General features: G+C 34.5%; 1 protein-coding gene across 2 annotated transcripts in view; it reads left to right on the top strand.

Annotated features, from left to right (window-relative positions):
* Positions 1-548: 548 nt before the first annotated feature.
* Positions 549-15,814, top strand: part of Mnat1 (MNAT1 component of CDK activating kinase) — a 239,691-nt gene continuing 224,425 nt past the window's right edge. For both annotated transcript variants that reach the window (XM_046461149.2, XM_058584611.1), the window contains exon 1: positions 549-768. In XM_046461149.2, coding sequence (XP_046317105.1) covers positions 680-768 — 89 coding nt within the window. In that variant the 5' untranslated portion in view covers positions 549-679. The remainder of the gene's footprint in view (positions 769-15,814) is intronic.

Genomic DNA, 15,814 nt, shown 5'->3' with positions numbered 1-15,814 from the left:
GGGAAATAATGTGTTGTCTTTGATGCGAGGAGTAGATTATTTGAGTCAGGTGAACCGTTAAGCATGCTTGACGGCCTCGAGGGAGAGTTCTCTGCCGAACAGATGTCAGATATTTATAGGAATATTATGACATTTCGTGAGACTTTGCAATATTGGTGCAAAGACTATCGGTCTAGGTAATTTTTCCAAACTTTATATCCGAAAACACATATAATTTTCTGAGCTTACGTGGCTATGCAAGTATAAGGGATAAGTATAAAGCACAGGCTATCTAGTTTTCCGAAAGAAAATACTACTATGAATTATTGAATAGTACACAGGTATAAATCTTGATTGTTTCCAGACAGAAAAAAATATGGAATTTATCTTCCCAATTGTGGGTACCTTGAAAAGTGCAACTAGGAGCATAGCATATAACTGAAAAAGCCCTCTTGTAGATTCCAAGGTTATTGAGCTGCCTTATCTAAGGTTCAGACCAAACCCGAGGAACAGGATTTGAGAACTCGCTGCCGGAACGTTTCTGTTGTAGCACTTAGTTCCTAGCCGGTGCTCTTTCGCGAAGGGACGGTCCCGGCTAGGTGCCTGTTGGTAGGAACCCACTTGGCGACGGGTCTGTGGGGTTCTTGAGGTGTTGGTGTCCAGAGCAGAGTCGGGAGAGTCAGTAGGTAGAGGAGACACCATGGACGATCAGGGCTGCCCTCGGTGTAAGACCACCAAATACCGGAACCCCTCTCTGAAGCTGATGGTGAACGTGTGCGGACACACTCTGTGAGTCTGGCGGCAGTAAATTGTTGGGGGAGAGACACGGGGTGGGAGGAGAGTAACCGGGAGATGTTCGGCCTCGGCTCCGGCTCCGGCAAGTAAAGGGCGTCATTAATTTCATAACTGAGGAGAAAAATGGGAAAAGAGAGTGGTTGCTCCTTTAAATGGCCTATAACCGCTGGCCTTAAGCGGCTCTGGCCTGCTTTGAACTGCGGATCCTCCCTACCCCCAGTTAGTGAAAATCCCGACTGCATTTCCAAACTTCGTGTTTCAGCTGGGCTCTAGTCATTCCTGGTTAAAAGTGTGGGGAATTGGAGTGTTTAATTTCATATGAAATGTTTTTATTGAAAAGACTAAAAATGCTATGAAAGCTTATAATCACTGAGTGATTATATTGCTGCTATAGATTGTATGAGTAAATTGGAAAACTTTGTAAGTTTACTTGTCCTCATGGATTCAGTTGGACTTTAATCACTAAAAGGAAGAAAATGTAGACTCTAGGCAGTTATTTTTGTATATAAAATAATGACTGACATTTATTGAGTGGAAATTACATGCCAGGCATTTTTCTGAGCTCTTACCATGAATTATCTCACTTAATTGTCAAAACAGCCTTATGAAGTAGGTATTGATATCATTCCCATCTCACAGGGAAGGAAGACCAAGTTTGAGCATGACCCCTTATTAAGTGGGTCCTGTGAGATCTGGAGCCCATTAAGTATGACTCTAGAGTGTCCATTTCCGTGGAGTGATGGTGGTGAAGGGAGGGAGGTTGAATGTGTATTTTGAAGAATAAGTGTAGGAATTGATCAAAGGGGTTCTTGTCAGGTTTTCTTGGTCAAATGTGGTTCAGTAAAAGTGGTTCTAAAAAAAACCCACACATTTTTGGATTAAATGTACTATATAATGGTGAGCACATATTATATTCCTGTATTTTCTCTGAAAGGTTTCTTTTTTATTCTTTTTTAAAAAAATTTTTGGTTGGTGCTGGGTGCCAAACCTAGGCCTTGCCAAGCAAGGCAGGCTTTTCTACTGCCACATCTCTGTCCATTCCTAGTTTCTTTTTCTTTTTTTTTTTTTGATAATGGAGATTGAATCTTGAGGCCTTTTACCACTGAACCACAGCCCAGCCCTTTTTGTTTTTTTATTTTGAGACAAGGTTTCACTGAGTTGCTGAGGGCTTCACTAAGTTGCTGAGGCTGACTTTGAACTTGTAATCTTCCTGCCTCAGTCTCCCAAATTGCTGGGATTACAGGTATGCACCACTGTGGGTGGTGGGGATGATCTACAGTATGGTGGACAAGGTCATTAGGTATGCATAAATTGTATGATGGCTATAGTTTTGTTATAGTGGGGGTTTTAATTTGATTGCCTTTTGTAACTAATCTTTATTTTCCTTTGCTTTACATAGTATTGTTAGCTGTGAGAATAGTTTTTAAGATTAGAAATATAGTAAAAGTAATCAAGTGGAATGTTTGGAAAAAGGGAGTAAGGCAAACACTGTAGATAGACTATTAGGTTTTTAGAAAAGTTTGGTTTGGTTTTTCTCTATATTCCTGTGCCAGGTGCTAATGGAAAGGGAGTTTGTTCTTTTGGATGGTTATGGAGTGTAATTTTCTGGCCAAGCAGAAATTAACCAATCAGGAATATATGGGATTTCAGTTAAGAAAAGGCATTTGATTGGACAATTATTAAATAATAGTTTAAATTAGAAATTGCTTTTGTTGTATTCTTGTTTAGTAGGGAAAGGGGAAGGAAGCAGAGAGGGGAAGAGAGAAGGCGGGGGTGGGGCAAGAGAACTGAAAGCCATAGAACCTTTTAAAACCTAGTGGCAGAAGTGATTTACCACCATTATTTCTGCAATGGGTTTGTGTGTGTGTGTGTATGTGTGTGTGTGTGTGTGTGTGATGTCAGGGATGGAATCCAGAGCCTTGAGCATGCTAAGCATCTGCTTTACAGTCCATCCTCCTCAGCTGCATTTTGTTATACTAACTAACCTTGTTGAAACATTGGAGGTATTTACTATGAGGCAGGGCTAGTCAGTCAATTTTGAAGACTGGCTTCTGCATGATTTTGTTAACTTATTATTTTTTTGCTCAGGTCTTCAAGTAGTAAAGACATTTTAGGAAGCAAGTGATAAAGTGAGATAGAAAGTATGATTTTGGAAAGACTAATTAGAAATAATGTTTATGGAAAAAATACAGTAGTGGGAAGGAGAGAAAATAAAGAGATAAGACATTATGCAAATATTTTTCTCCCTTAGTTTCTAGCAATTGAAGAAGTATATTTTTTTATGTATCAGTTCAGTCCACCATAATTGACTATATGCACATAGAAGATTGGATTTATTTTTTTTCTTTTTTCAACGTAAGTATGAACTTTGTATCAGATGCAGAAAAGAGCATGTTTTTTTTTTCTTTAGCATGCCCCCCTATTTCAAGAAATAGGCCTTCCATAGAATTCTAAAGGCTGATTATTAAATTTTTTAACTACAGTCTTTAATAATTTATTTCTGCTCTAGCTATTCTTGGTAAAACTTTTCTCTGGAAACTGTACATGCATCTGGTTTTACTAAATATATATGTTTTTCATTTTAAATATATATAAAAGACACAAAGTGATAAACAAAATAATTTACCTACCATTGTGAAAATTAGTATTTTGTCATATTTATTTAAATTCATTCTCTTTCTTTCTTTTTTCTATGTTCCTATTTTTCCTCCCCCTCTCTCTTATGCATTGATGGTATGAATAGTTTGTGCTGGAGTTATCCTTGAAGAGCCTGAATTTTGCTTATTGCATCTATTTGGTATTGTTTGATGTGTTCCTCTGTCTTCCTTTTTCCTCCAAATTGTTAGTTATATTTAGAAGTTTATCAGATTAGGATTCAGTTTATTTGTTGGTAGTAATTAATTGGTATTAATTCATTATTTCAACTAATATTTAGTCCCTTTGTGCATATTAGGAAACAGAACCCCTGCAGAAACATTTGGAAAGGGCACTCATCCAAGGTGTTTGGTTTCCATTGACTGCTTTCTTATCTCTTTACTATAGTTCACATTTATCTATTTGTTTTATTTTTTCTGGTACTGGAAATCTAATCCCCAGAGATGCTTCACCACTGAGTTACATCGCCAAACCTTTTTTATTTTTTATTTTGAGACAGGAGCTGGGTAAGTTGCTTAGAGCCTCACTAAATTGATGAGGCTGTACTCAAACTTGTAATCCTCCAGACTCAGCCTTGAAAGTTGCTGGAATTTATAGGAGGAATTACAAGGCATGTACCACCAAACCCATTGTTTAATACTTTTTAATTGTAGATGATGCATTATAGAGATGCTGGATTTTTTTTTTTAAATGCTTTGCTAGGTATTGAATGAAGGACCTCATGCATACTAGGCAAACATTCCACCACTGAGCTGTATCTCCAACCTGAAACTTATAATCTTTAATTCCTTGCAAAACTTATTGGGACTTGAATTTGTGCTTTGTTAGGGTGAGTCTAGAGTAAGTCTTATTCTAGGATATGGAGCTTACCTTAGTTGAGGCATTTTTGGTATCTCATTTTGGTATCTCTGAGCATGTTAATGTGGTTTTTCTGCTCTGGCCTGTAGGAACTCTGAAGTAAACCAGTACTCCTTAACTTCTAGTATGGATTTCTCTCTTAGACACTCTCTTAAGCCTTGATTGGTTTTGACTTTCTCAAATGCATCCTAATCCTTGGCCAGAAATTTATATTGGACCCCCACACATATCACTCCTCTGACTTGTGGATTTCAATCACAGTAATTACCCTGACCTCTAATCTTTGCTCATTTAGTTAAGGACAACTGCTGTGCCTTTCTTAAACTTTTTTTTTTTTTTTTTTTTGCTGGGTCATGGTCATGGAAATTGTCCCCAGGTAGAAAGCTGAGGCATTGTAGGACTTATATTGTAAGTTTCTTTTCTTTTCTTTTTTGGCATTGTTGGGGATCCATCTAGGGCTTCAAGCATGGTAAGCAAGTCCTGTACCACTGATCTACACCCTTAGCCCCATGAATTGCCCATCTTTCAGAGTTGGATATCTTATACTGCCTGTTGTCTAATGCCTGTATAAACAATTTTCTTATATAATATGTTTGTTTTATGGTTGCGTATAGTGGGAATATTAGTTTTGCATGAGTTACTTAATCATATTTGTTAGGAAAAGGTTGGCCTTATATTTTTAAGTAATTATTTCTTCCTGTGGTCTTGCAGATTTCTCAAGTCTTTGTACACATGTTCCCTTTTCTTTTTAAGCTCAAAATTGGCAGTTGTTTGTGTCTCTTTAGCTTGTGTCTCTTTTTCTGTTGTAGTTCTGATTACCTTTTTACTATGTCAGCTCGTTCTCTAATACTTTCCTAAGAATTTTTAAAAAATTGAGTATTTTGAAGTTGATTAGCAAAATCTGTGGAATAGCTCATATCGTCTGAATGGTAATTACGATGAAGATCTCAAAGCACATCTCCTGAAGGAGGTGAGTTTTGCTTTTACCACAGAAGACATGGGGTTCCATGTATTTTAATAGTCGAGAGACAGATTGAGAAGTTGAAAGAATACTGAAGCACTAGTTAGAAAGTCTAGTTTTTAGTTTTGCCATAGACTAGTCAATTGTAAGCTGTCCGTTTAATGTCTATTTATAATAGAAAATTTGTAGTCCCCGTCAAACATTTGGGTAATTTTTCCCCCCAGTACTGGAGATAGAAATCAGGGGTGCTTTATCTCTGAGCTACATCACTATCTCTTTTTATTTTTGTTTTGAGACATGATCTTACTAAGTTACTGAGGCTAGCCCTGAACTTGTTATCCTCTTGCCTCAGCCTCCTTAGTAACTACTGGGATTATAGGTGTGTGCCACTGTACCATGATACATTTGGGTAACTTAATAGTTATTGAGAAATTTATTGTAGTCAGTAACTGTAGTCTTTCCTTTGACCATATATCATTACTAAAACTCTAGGATATTAAACTCTAGGATATGTATAGATATGAATACTTTATTTGGATTGGTTCATGACTGTACTGTATCTATTTTTTTGATATGATGAAGAGTGATTCTTAGCATATTTTAGTCTTTAAAATGCAGTGTGGGGCTGGGGTTGTGACTCAGTGGCAGAGTACTTTCCTAGCATGTGTAAGGCACTGGGTTCGATTCTCAACACCACGTATCAATAAATAAAATAAAGGTCCATTGACAACTAAAAAAATATTTAAAAAAATTCAGTGTGAAGTCTGGGGGTAAAGTACTTGTGTAGCATCAACAAGACCCCCACCATCTCAAAAAAATGCAGTATGATAATATATACTGATTTCAATTCCTTTTCTTATTGAGTATAACTTTTTAGTTATAGTCCTTTAAAAATGTGGTTATAAAGCATTTCTTAATTATGTTGTTTAAAGTGTTCCTTTTTTGTATGTGTGTGTGTGTGTGTATATATATATATATATATATATATATATATATATATATATATATCCCTATTTAAACTCTTCTCTTTTCTACTTGTTGTCTATATTGAAAATCCTTTTTTAAAAATTTATTTTATATACAGTCATGTGCTGCATCCCTAAAGATAATAATGAAAAATTCCTGTCACCTAATGACATCATAGTTATTATGATGTCAGCACACAAAAAAACTCATGTTTTGAGTTGATGCTGGTGTAAATAAACCTGCTGTGCTCCCAGTCATATAAAGTATTAGCATGGAGCTCCAGTGGCGCAATCGGTTAGCGCGCGGTACTTATAAAGTATTAGCATGTATAATTATATGTAGCCCACAGTACTTGACAGTGATAACAAACGAATGTTATTGGTTTATATATTTATTATACTAATTTATCATTATTTTAGAGTATATGCTTTCTACTTATAAAAAATGTTTAAAACAATGTGCTGCGTTATGCCAGCAGCAGCCTCATATATCTCCTTTACTGTATTTCTCTATTTTTTTTTTTTGTACCAGGGTGCTTAACAACCAACCCACATCCCCAGCCCCTCCCCCCGACCCCCCCCCCCCCAGTCTTTTTTTTTTTTAAATATATTTTGAGACAAGTTGCTTAGGGTCTCACTAAGTTGCTGAGGCTGACCTCAAATTTGTGATTCTTTTATCTCACCCTCCAGAGTTGCTGGGATTATAAGCATGTGCCTCTGTGTCTGGTTTGCTGTGTCTTTTGATTGCATCAAGAGGCCATGTTCAGTGATTGACCCATACCATCTAGGTTTGTGCAAGTGTTTTCTGTGGTGTCAACCCAAGGATTAAATAATAACAGGTTTCTTAGAACATATCCCTGCCATTAAGCAATACATGAATACATATCTAGCTTTCTATTTTGGAGGAAATTTTTGTGAGGTTTTGCCTATAAGCATCAGAAAGTTTCAGAGGATCTTTGCTTCATGGACATTCTTTAAGATCTCTCTCCCTGTAAGTTATATTATCAAATTTGTGTCCTAATATTCAAACAGGTAATATGAAACTATTAGATCTTAAAGATTATTTGTTAAAATGAAAATTATTTCATTCTTTAAGAACCTAAAACAATAGCACATTAGTTTCTGTTTTAGTCAGCTTTTTCACTGCTGTTAACTAAAAGACCTGAAAAGAACTATTTTAGAGGAGCAAAAGTTTATTTTGGGGCACACGTTTCAGAGGTCTTAATCCATAGATAGCATGCTCCATTCCTCAAGCCCCAGGTGAGACAGAACATCATGATGAAAGGGTGTGAGGGAGGAAAGTGGCTTACATTGATGATCAGGCAGCAGAGAGAGAGAGACTCCACTTGCCTGATACAAAATATATATTGCAAAGGCACACTGCTAGTAACCTACCTTTTCTAGCCATTTCTTACCCACCTTCAGCCATACTCAGTTAATTTCATCAGGAGATTCCTTCACTCATTGGGTTAAAGCTCTCATGATCCAATCATTTGTCCTCTGTACCTTCTAGCATTGTCGCACACACAAGCTTTTGGGGGACATGTCACATTCAAACCATAACAGTTTCCTGTTAAATAAAAACAATTAATTGGTTTTCTGATTGCATTTGTTCTGTGGTGGGCATAGAATTCTGTGTCTAATAAATCAAATATTTGATGATAGTCTGCCTGAGTTTGAATCCTAGGTTTGCTGCTTATTATTAGTTGTGTACATTTAGCAAAAAATGTCATTCTCTTAGAGATTTGGTTTTATCATTTGTGCAGTGGGTTTTGTTATTAGTATATGCCACATGTTGCCATGAGAATTAGTTGAAGTGTAGTTCAAGTAAATTAAAAATGAAGTAAATTTAAGCATAAACTTATTATCAACTACAAGAGACTTATTCTGAATGCAAAAAAAAAATTGGAACAGTTTTTTAGGTTGAGTTTCAGGAATCTTTTTGGCAATTTACTTCTTGTTTACTTAACAATTAAACCCTGAGATAGTGTACAGCATTAAAATAACTGAGTAAAAATTAAACCTAGTGATTTTAATGGTTTTTTTCAAGTTTCAAATGTGTTACACATATTTAAAAAAAGAAAAAAAAGAAAAGTAAGCTCAATAGTATTTTATAAGTTGTTGGTGTTTACTGATTAATATAAATTTGCAGTCTTTCTCATACACTCAATAAATTTTTCAGCCATTTATTCTCAAACTTGCCTCATGCTAAGAATCATCTGAGGTGTTTGTTAAAAATGCTAATTTCTGAGCTTTACTAGAAATATTTTTGGGGAAAGACCTGAATTTTGTACTACCTTTTTCGGTGAATCTTGTTCTTGAAGAGTTTTGAAAACACTATATTAGAGATACAACAGTGAACGTGGGACATGGTTTCTGCCTCTATTAATTTCATAGTGTTTTAGCTCTTTTGAGTCATTAAAAGGAGATTAGTGGTTTTTTTTTTTTTTTTGTTTTGTTTTTAAAGAAAGAAAAAGAAACCTTAGAGTTATAAAAAAATTCTTTGTAATAATGGTACTGAGAGTAGGCTTTATGTTGTTTATTAAATACTTTATTTAAACAAAGTACTATTTGTTAAAGAAACAAGAAACAAACCTGAAATCCTGCAGCCTGATCATAGCTATTCTGCTGGTGTAAGAAAAGGGCCTTTGGGGAATTAAATCATTTTGGTGGGTACATCTTTATTGATGAAGATTTTTGCAGGGTTGGTATCAGGGAACAAAATGTTGGGTGGTTCCAAATGCATAAATTGTTTTGTCCAGATCAGCCACTGAAGAGGAAAGCTCTAAATATTAGCTCCTTTAGGAAAGTTTGATTTGACTGTCAAGCTTATACAAAAGTACAGGTTACAAAGCACTATTTATTTTATCAAAAGGATTGATAGGAAGTTGGAAGACTCAGTTAATTTAAAATTGGATGGAGCTTAGCAATCATTTCTCTTGTTTTATTCCATACCTGCCTTCCTTTTTTTTAACAGATGGGAAAACTTCAGTGTAGCTCCTCTCTGTTCTTTTTGAATAAATCCTGGTTAGTTATTATTCAGTTAAATTATGAATAATAATTTAAATTATTAAATTTAAATCAATTAAATTATCATACATTTTCTAAATAAAATTTTTATTAAGGTTGCAACTCAAACCCGTTTTATGTATAAAATGAAAATACTGCAATGTTGTCAAAGTCATTTTGATATACTTAGAACAACTTTTTCTTTATATTCTAGTTCTAGGATGCTAGCTTAAACAACAAAAGTTTAAATATTCAATCATGATTCAGCCATGCTATATTTTGCCACATCTTTATTTTTGATTATTGATATCTAAACAGTGTCATAGTATTTGTGTTTTGAGTTATAATTAGATGTCAGTTAGAAAGCCTAATATATTATTTATGAAAATGATTTTGAGATTGACAGTATTTTTAGTTTTCATATTTCATTTTTCACATTACATATTAAGATAAATTATACACATATATATGTCAAACAAATTCTCAACAGAAAGACTAAATATCAAATTAAATGGGCTTTATTAGAAGTGTTTTGGAGTTAGGCTTCCTTATACTAGGTTAGAATATGTGAAACAGAATTTTGAAATGAAGACAAATGATTGTATACCTCAAAAAATTTCTTTAAAACATAAATATGATAGTGGATTTATCATTGAAAATTAATGAGACCTCCATCAATATGTTGCAGTGCCTCTGCATCACTTTATATATATTTAATGAGCCTCCTATACAAATTTCAGGTAACTGAAGCAAACTGTATCTAGCACAAACTTTGATTTACTTAGAAATAGTTCATCCCGCTAAAATATGTATGTCCTGAAATCCAGCAATGTTAAGTATAATTTCTTCATAAATAATTCTATAATGTTCACTTTCTAGCTATAACTAACTTGTTTCTAAACAAACATTATATTAGTTCTGTTTCTGATGTTACCAAAATCTGTTGTTTTATAACAGTCTTATTTCTTGCTACTGTAGAGTGTTTGAAGTAGGAGCTATTAGGGGAAAAGCCTCACCAATTAGTAGGATTGGTAAAGTGTGACATGTAAGATGCCGTATTTTTGAGATCTATTGAAAAACACATGAGAACTACTTAGGAGTCTTTTTCTACATATTTGGCATTAGGAATATAATTTTGAATATTTGTGTTTTAATTTTAGTTTTATTCATTCTCTTTTATTTTTTTTGTGTTGGAGCCTGAAACCAGGTCCTTGTGCCTACTACATCCCCAGTCTAATTTTATTTTAAAATAATTTTACTTTAAAGATACCATAAGATAATGTTAAAAAAAATTTTTAAAAAACATTTTGACAAAAATAATGCATGTAAGTAGAAATAAATTATATAAAGTATAGTTTTATTTTATGGAATAGGAATTTGCTGAGTTAAATGTTACTTAATTTTCTTTTCTTTTTTTTAAATTTATTTTTTAGTTGTAGTTGGACACAATATCTTTATTTTATTTTTATGTGGTGCTGAGGATCGAACCCAGGGTCTCACACTTACTAGGCAAGCACTTTGCTGCTGAGCCACAGTCCCAGCCCCTGTTACTTGATTTTCTAAAAGTGCTAATTACTATTGAAAATTTCTAATTGATATCTTAAAATTATCAAGAAAATGTTATCAGATATAAGTTCTTTGTCTATATTTGCTTTATACCAAATCAATTGATAGCAAAGGGAGTTTTTTAAAGTTGATATTGATAAGCAAAAATTTAGACAATACATATATATATATATTTTTTTGTGATCCTGGGGATTGAATCCAAGACCTTGTGCATGCAAGGCAGGCACTCTACCAACTGAGCTATATCCCCAGCCCCTAGACAATACATTCTTGCTCTTGAGGCAAATTAAATATATTTCTGAGATATAGTGTTGCAATAGATGTTTCTTTCTGCATTATTCAGATTATTAATGTCTTATTTCTCATAATTGTATCTGGCACACCCATTAATATTTAATTCTTTTTAGAGGTTAATTGCAAAAAAACGATCTATGTAATGTGCTGCAACTAAATGCAAAATCATGCACTTCATGGTAGGAATGGTGTCAGTAAATTACTTAACAGCTTAAGTTTAGTGTTTATAATGTCTCCTTGAAAAATATATTATTTGTGTTTCCTGTTTATGTGTTTCCAATTTGTATTATTTGGAATTAGAAACTAAAATTTAAGTATTATATGCAGAAGTTAGTATACAACAAAGTAGAAATTATTGAAAACATATGGCTAAAGTGTATTGATGAATAAAATACTTCACAGAAGAGAGCTCTATACATATGTAAATACCAACTTGTTTTTTTTTTTTTTGGAGGAGTGTTCTGGGGATTGAACACTGGGTGAGAAACATGGAAAGCACCTGCTGTACTACTTCTGTAGACCTCAACATTTTGTTTTCATACCAAAAGAGAACCCCAAATTGAACCTGTGCTTCTTAATCGTATTCTGTGTACTAACACTGTTTTTATCCAAATTGCCGTGTTTACTTATGGGTTTTTAGTTCCTAGATAATGCTTACAGAGTGAGATATTTTGGTATAGTGGCTAGGATCAATTTTGGAATTAAGAAAAACATTGCATTAAATCTTGTGCTGTCACCTTCACACCCCCCCACCCCATCACTGGGAATTGAATTGAGGGTTACTGTACCACTGAATTAGGTAGCTACATCTGCACCCCTTTTTTTATTTTGAGACAGGGTCTTTTTATGTTGCTGAGGCTGGCCTTGAACTTGGAATCCTCCTATGACCTCCTTAGTGGCTGAGATATAGTTCTGCACCAAAGCAACCTACTTAAAATCAGTTATATATTAATGGAAGCTTTGGTTGCTTCCAGGATGTTTAATACTATAATTTTTCATGAACATCCATATGCTTGTGAGTATATATATATATATATATATATATATATATATATATATATATAGTACAAACTTCTTTCTTTTTTTTTTTTTTCTGGTGTTGGGAATCAAACCCAGGGCCTCTTGCTCACTAGGCAGGCACTTGACCAGATGAGCTAAATACCCAACACTCAGTAGGATAATTTACAAAAAGTGAGGTGTGCATTTGTAATTTTGGTTGATAAATTATTTCCTCCTCCCACTCCCAGTTTTATCCAGGTATAATAAAGTCAGCAAACTTAGACTAGGATGTATAATCTATCACCACAATTAGATAAATACTTCTATCAATGGATAAAATCACCTTGTACCCTTTTGTAATTCATTCTTTCCTCCACCACCATCCCCAGGCAACATCTGATTTGTTTTCTTTTATTATAGATTAGTTTGCTTTTGTTATAATTTTACAGGAGTCATATAGTTTGTACTCTTTTTTTTCACTTAGCTGAATTATTTTGCAATTCGTCCATGTTTCAACAGTTGATCTGTTAATTGCTGAGTAGTATTCTATTATATATCACATTATATACATAAGTCATAGTTTTTCCATTTATCAGTTAATGGACATTTGACTTGTTTCTGATTGTTGTATATTTAATTTTTTTTAAAAAATATTTTTTAAATTTATTTTTTAGTTTTAGGTGGATACAATATTTTATTTTTATGTGGTGCTGAGGATCGAACCCAGTCCCCTACATGCTAGGCAAGCGCTCTACCACTGAGTCACAACCCCAGCCCCTGTTGTCTATTTTAAAAGAGCTGCTATGAACTTTGTGTAGATGTATGTTTTTATTTCTCTTGGGTAAATACCTAGGAGTGGAATGGCAAGGTTGTATGGTAGGCATATCTTTAATTTGAAAAATTTTACAGGTTTAGACTTTTTATTTAGGTCTGAAATCCATTTTAAATTTTTACATATGGTATGAAGTAATAGTTGATTTTTAAAATTCTAATTTGTTATAAATAACAGCAGATTGCATTACAATTCATATTACACATAGAGCACAATTTTTCATATCTCTGTTGTAAATAAAGTATATTCACACCATTTGTGCCTTCATACATGTATTTAGGGTAATGATATTCATCTCATTCCACCTTCTTTTTTACGCTCATGCCCCCACCTTTCCCCTCCCACCCCTTTGCCCTATCTAGTGTTCACCTAATCCTCCTATGCTCCTCCTCCCAACCCCACTATCAATCAGCCTCCTTAAATCAGAGAAAACATTTGGCATTTGGTTTTTTTGGGATTGGCTAACTTCACTTAGCATTATATTCTTAAACTCCATCCGTTTATCTGCAAATGCCATGATTTTATTCTCTTTTATTGCTGAGTAATATTCCATTGTATATATATACCACATTTTTTTTTATCCATTCATCTACTAAGGGACATCGAGGTTGGTTCAGTAATTTAGCCATTGTGAATTGTGCTGCTATAAACATTGATGTGGCTGTTTCCCTGTAGTATGCTGTTTTTAAGTGCTTTGGGTATAGACTGAGGCATGGGATAGCTGGATCAAATGGTGGTTCCATTCCTAGCTTTCCAAGAAATCTCTATACTGCTTTCCATATTGGCTGCACTAATTTGCAGTCCCCCCAGCAATGTATGAGTGTATGAGCCTTTTTTCCCATGTCCTCGCCAACACTTATTGTTTGTATTCTTAAGAGCTGCATTCTGACTGGAAATGAAATCTTAGAGTAGTTTTGATTTACATTTCTCTAATTGCTAGAGATGTTGAATATTTTTTCTTATATTTGTTGATTGATTGTATATCGTCTTCTGAGAGGTATCTGTTCAGTTCCCTGGCCTATTTATTGATTGGGCTATTTGTTTTTTTGGTGTTTAGCTTTTTAAATTCTTTATATACCCTAGAGATTAGTGCTCTATCTGATGTGCTAGTGGTAAAGATGTAGGCTCTCTGTTTACCTCACTAATTGTTTCTTTTGCTGAGAAGAAGCTTTTGAATTGATCCCATTTATTGATTCTTTTTTTTTTTTTTTTGGTGGTGGTGCTGGGGATTGAACCCAGGACTGTGTACGGACTGTGTACATGCTAGGCAAACACTCTACCAACTGAGCTATTTCCCCAGTCCCCATTTATTGATTCTTGATTTTAATTCTTGTGTTATAGGAGTCTTATTAAGGAAGTTGGGGCCTAGTCTGACATGATGGAGATTAGGGCCTACTTTTTCTTCTAATAGATAGTGTCTCTGGTTTAATTCCTAGGTCCTTGATCCACTTTGAGTTGAGTTTGTGCATGGTGAGAGATAGGGATTTAATTTCATTTTGTTGTATATGGATTTCCAGTTTTCACAGCACCATTTGTTGAAGAGGCTATCTTTTCTCCAGTGTATGTTTTTGGCACTTTTGTCTAATATAAGATAACTGTAATTATGTGGGTTAGTCTCTGTGTCCTCTATTCTTTCTGTACCATTGGTCTACAAGTCTATTTTGGTGCCAGTACCATGCTGTTTTTGTTACTATTTCTCTGTAGTTTAGTTTAAGGTCAGTATAGTGATGCTGCCTGCTTTATTCTTTTTGTTAAGGATTGCTTTAGCTATTCTGGGTCTCTTATTTTTCCAGATGAGTTTCATGACTGCTTTTTCTATTTCTACGAGGATGCGTTTTTTGTATTTTTTTAGATCAACAGGGAAATCTAGTTGACTTAGCACCATTTATTGAAATAACTGTCAATTTTCTATTGAATTGCTTTAGCATTTTTGTTAAAAATCAGTTGACCAAATATGTGTGGATCCAATAAGTTGGAATCCACTGTTCTGTTGCATTGATTTATATGTATCTTTGCTGTTACAACCAGATTGTTTTGACTACTGCAATTTTCTAGTAAATTTTGAAATCAGATAGTGTATGTCTTTAAATCTTGTTTTTATATTATAAATTCCTTTGATTATTCTAGGTCCTTTGAATTTTCATGTAAAAATTAGAATCAGTTTGTCAACTTTAGAAAAAAGCCTGCTGGAATATTGGTTGGGATTGCACTGAATTTTGGGGAAAAGGCCATTTTTTTTTTTAAATACCAAGGATTGAACCCAGAGGGACTTCATCAGTGTATATCTCCAGCCCTTTTTATGTTTTATTTTGAGACAGGGTCTCACTAAGTTGCTTAGGGCCTTGCTAAGTTGCTGAGGCTGGCTTTGAACTTGCGATTCTCCTGCCTCAGCCTCCTCAGTTGTTGGGATTACAGGGGTGCACCACTAGGCCTGGCGAAAATTGTCATTTTAGCATTTATTCTCACAGTTTACTTATAGGATCCCCTTGGATTTTTACAAACAGTTTTATTATCTGTAAATAGGACAGGCTTATTTCTTTGATTCCAATCTTCATTTATTTAGTCTCACTGTTTTTTTGCAGTACTTGGATTTGATTTCCCCTCCCCAACTCCTTTTATTTTTTAATTTTGAGACAGTCTTTACTAAGTTGCTAAGGCTGGTTTCAAACTTGTGATCCTTCTGCCTCAGTCTCCCAAGTCATGGGATTACAGGTATACCCCACGGTGCCCAGTTTATTTAGTCTTAACATAGTTCTAGAATCTCTTTCTTTGTTCTTTGAAATTCAGTCTTTCAACACTATGATGGTAGCATGTTGTAGGCTTTTCAGACCCTTCCCATACCCCCACCAGAATTGGAAATTGAATCCAGGGGAGCTTGACCACTGAGCTACACTCCCCACT

Source organism: Marmota monax, unplaced genomic scaffold (assembly GCF_021218885.2).
Source record: "Marmota monax isolate L192 unplaced genomic scaffold, Marmota_monax_Labrador192_F-V1.1 WCK01_AAM20220418_F8-fsc00001, whole genome shotgun sequence".
Lineage (NCBI taxonomy): Eukaryota > Metazoa > Chordata > Mammalia > Rodentia > Sciuridae > Marmota > Marmota monax.
This window is presented reverse-complemented; position numbering and strand designations above follow the sequence as displayed.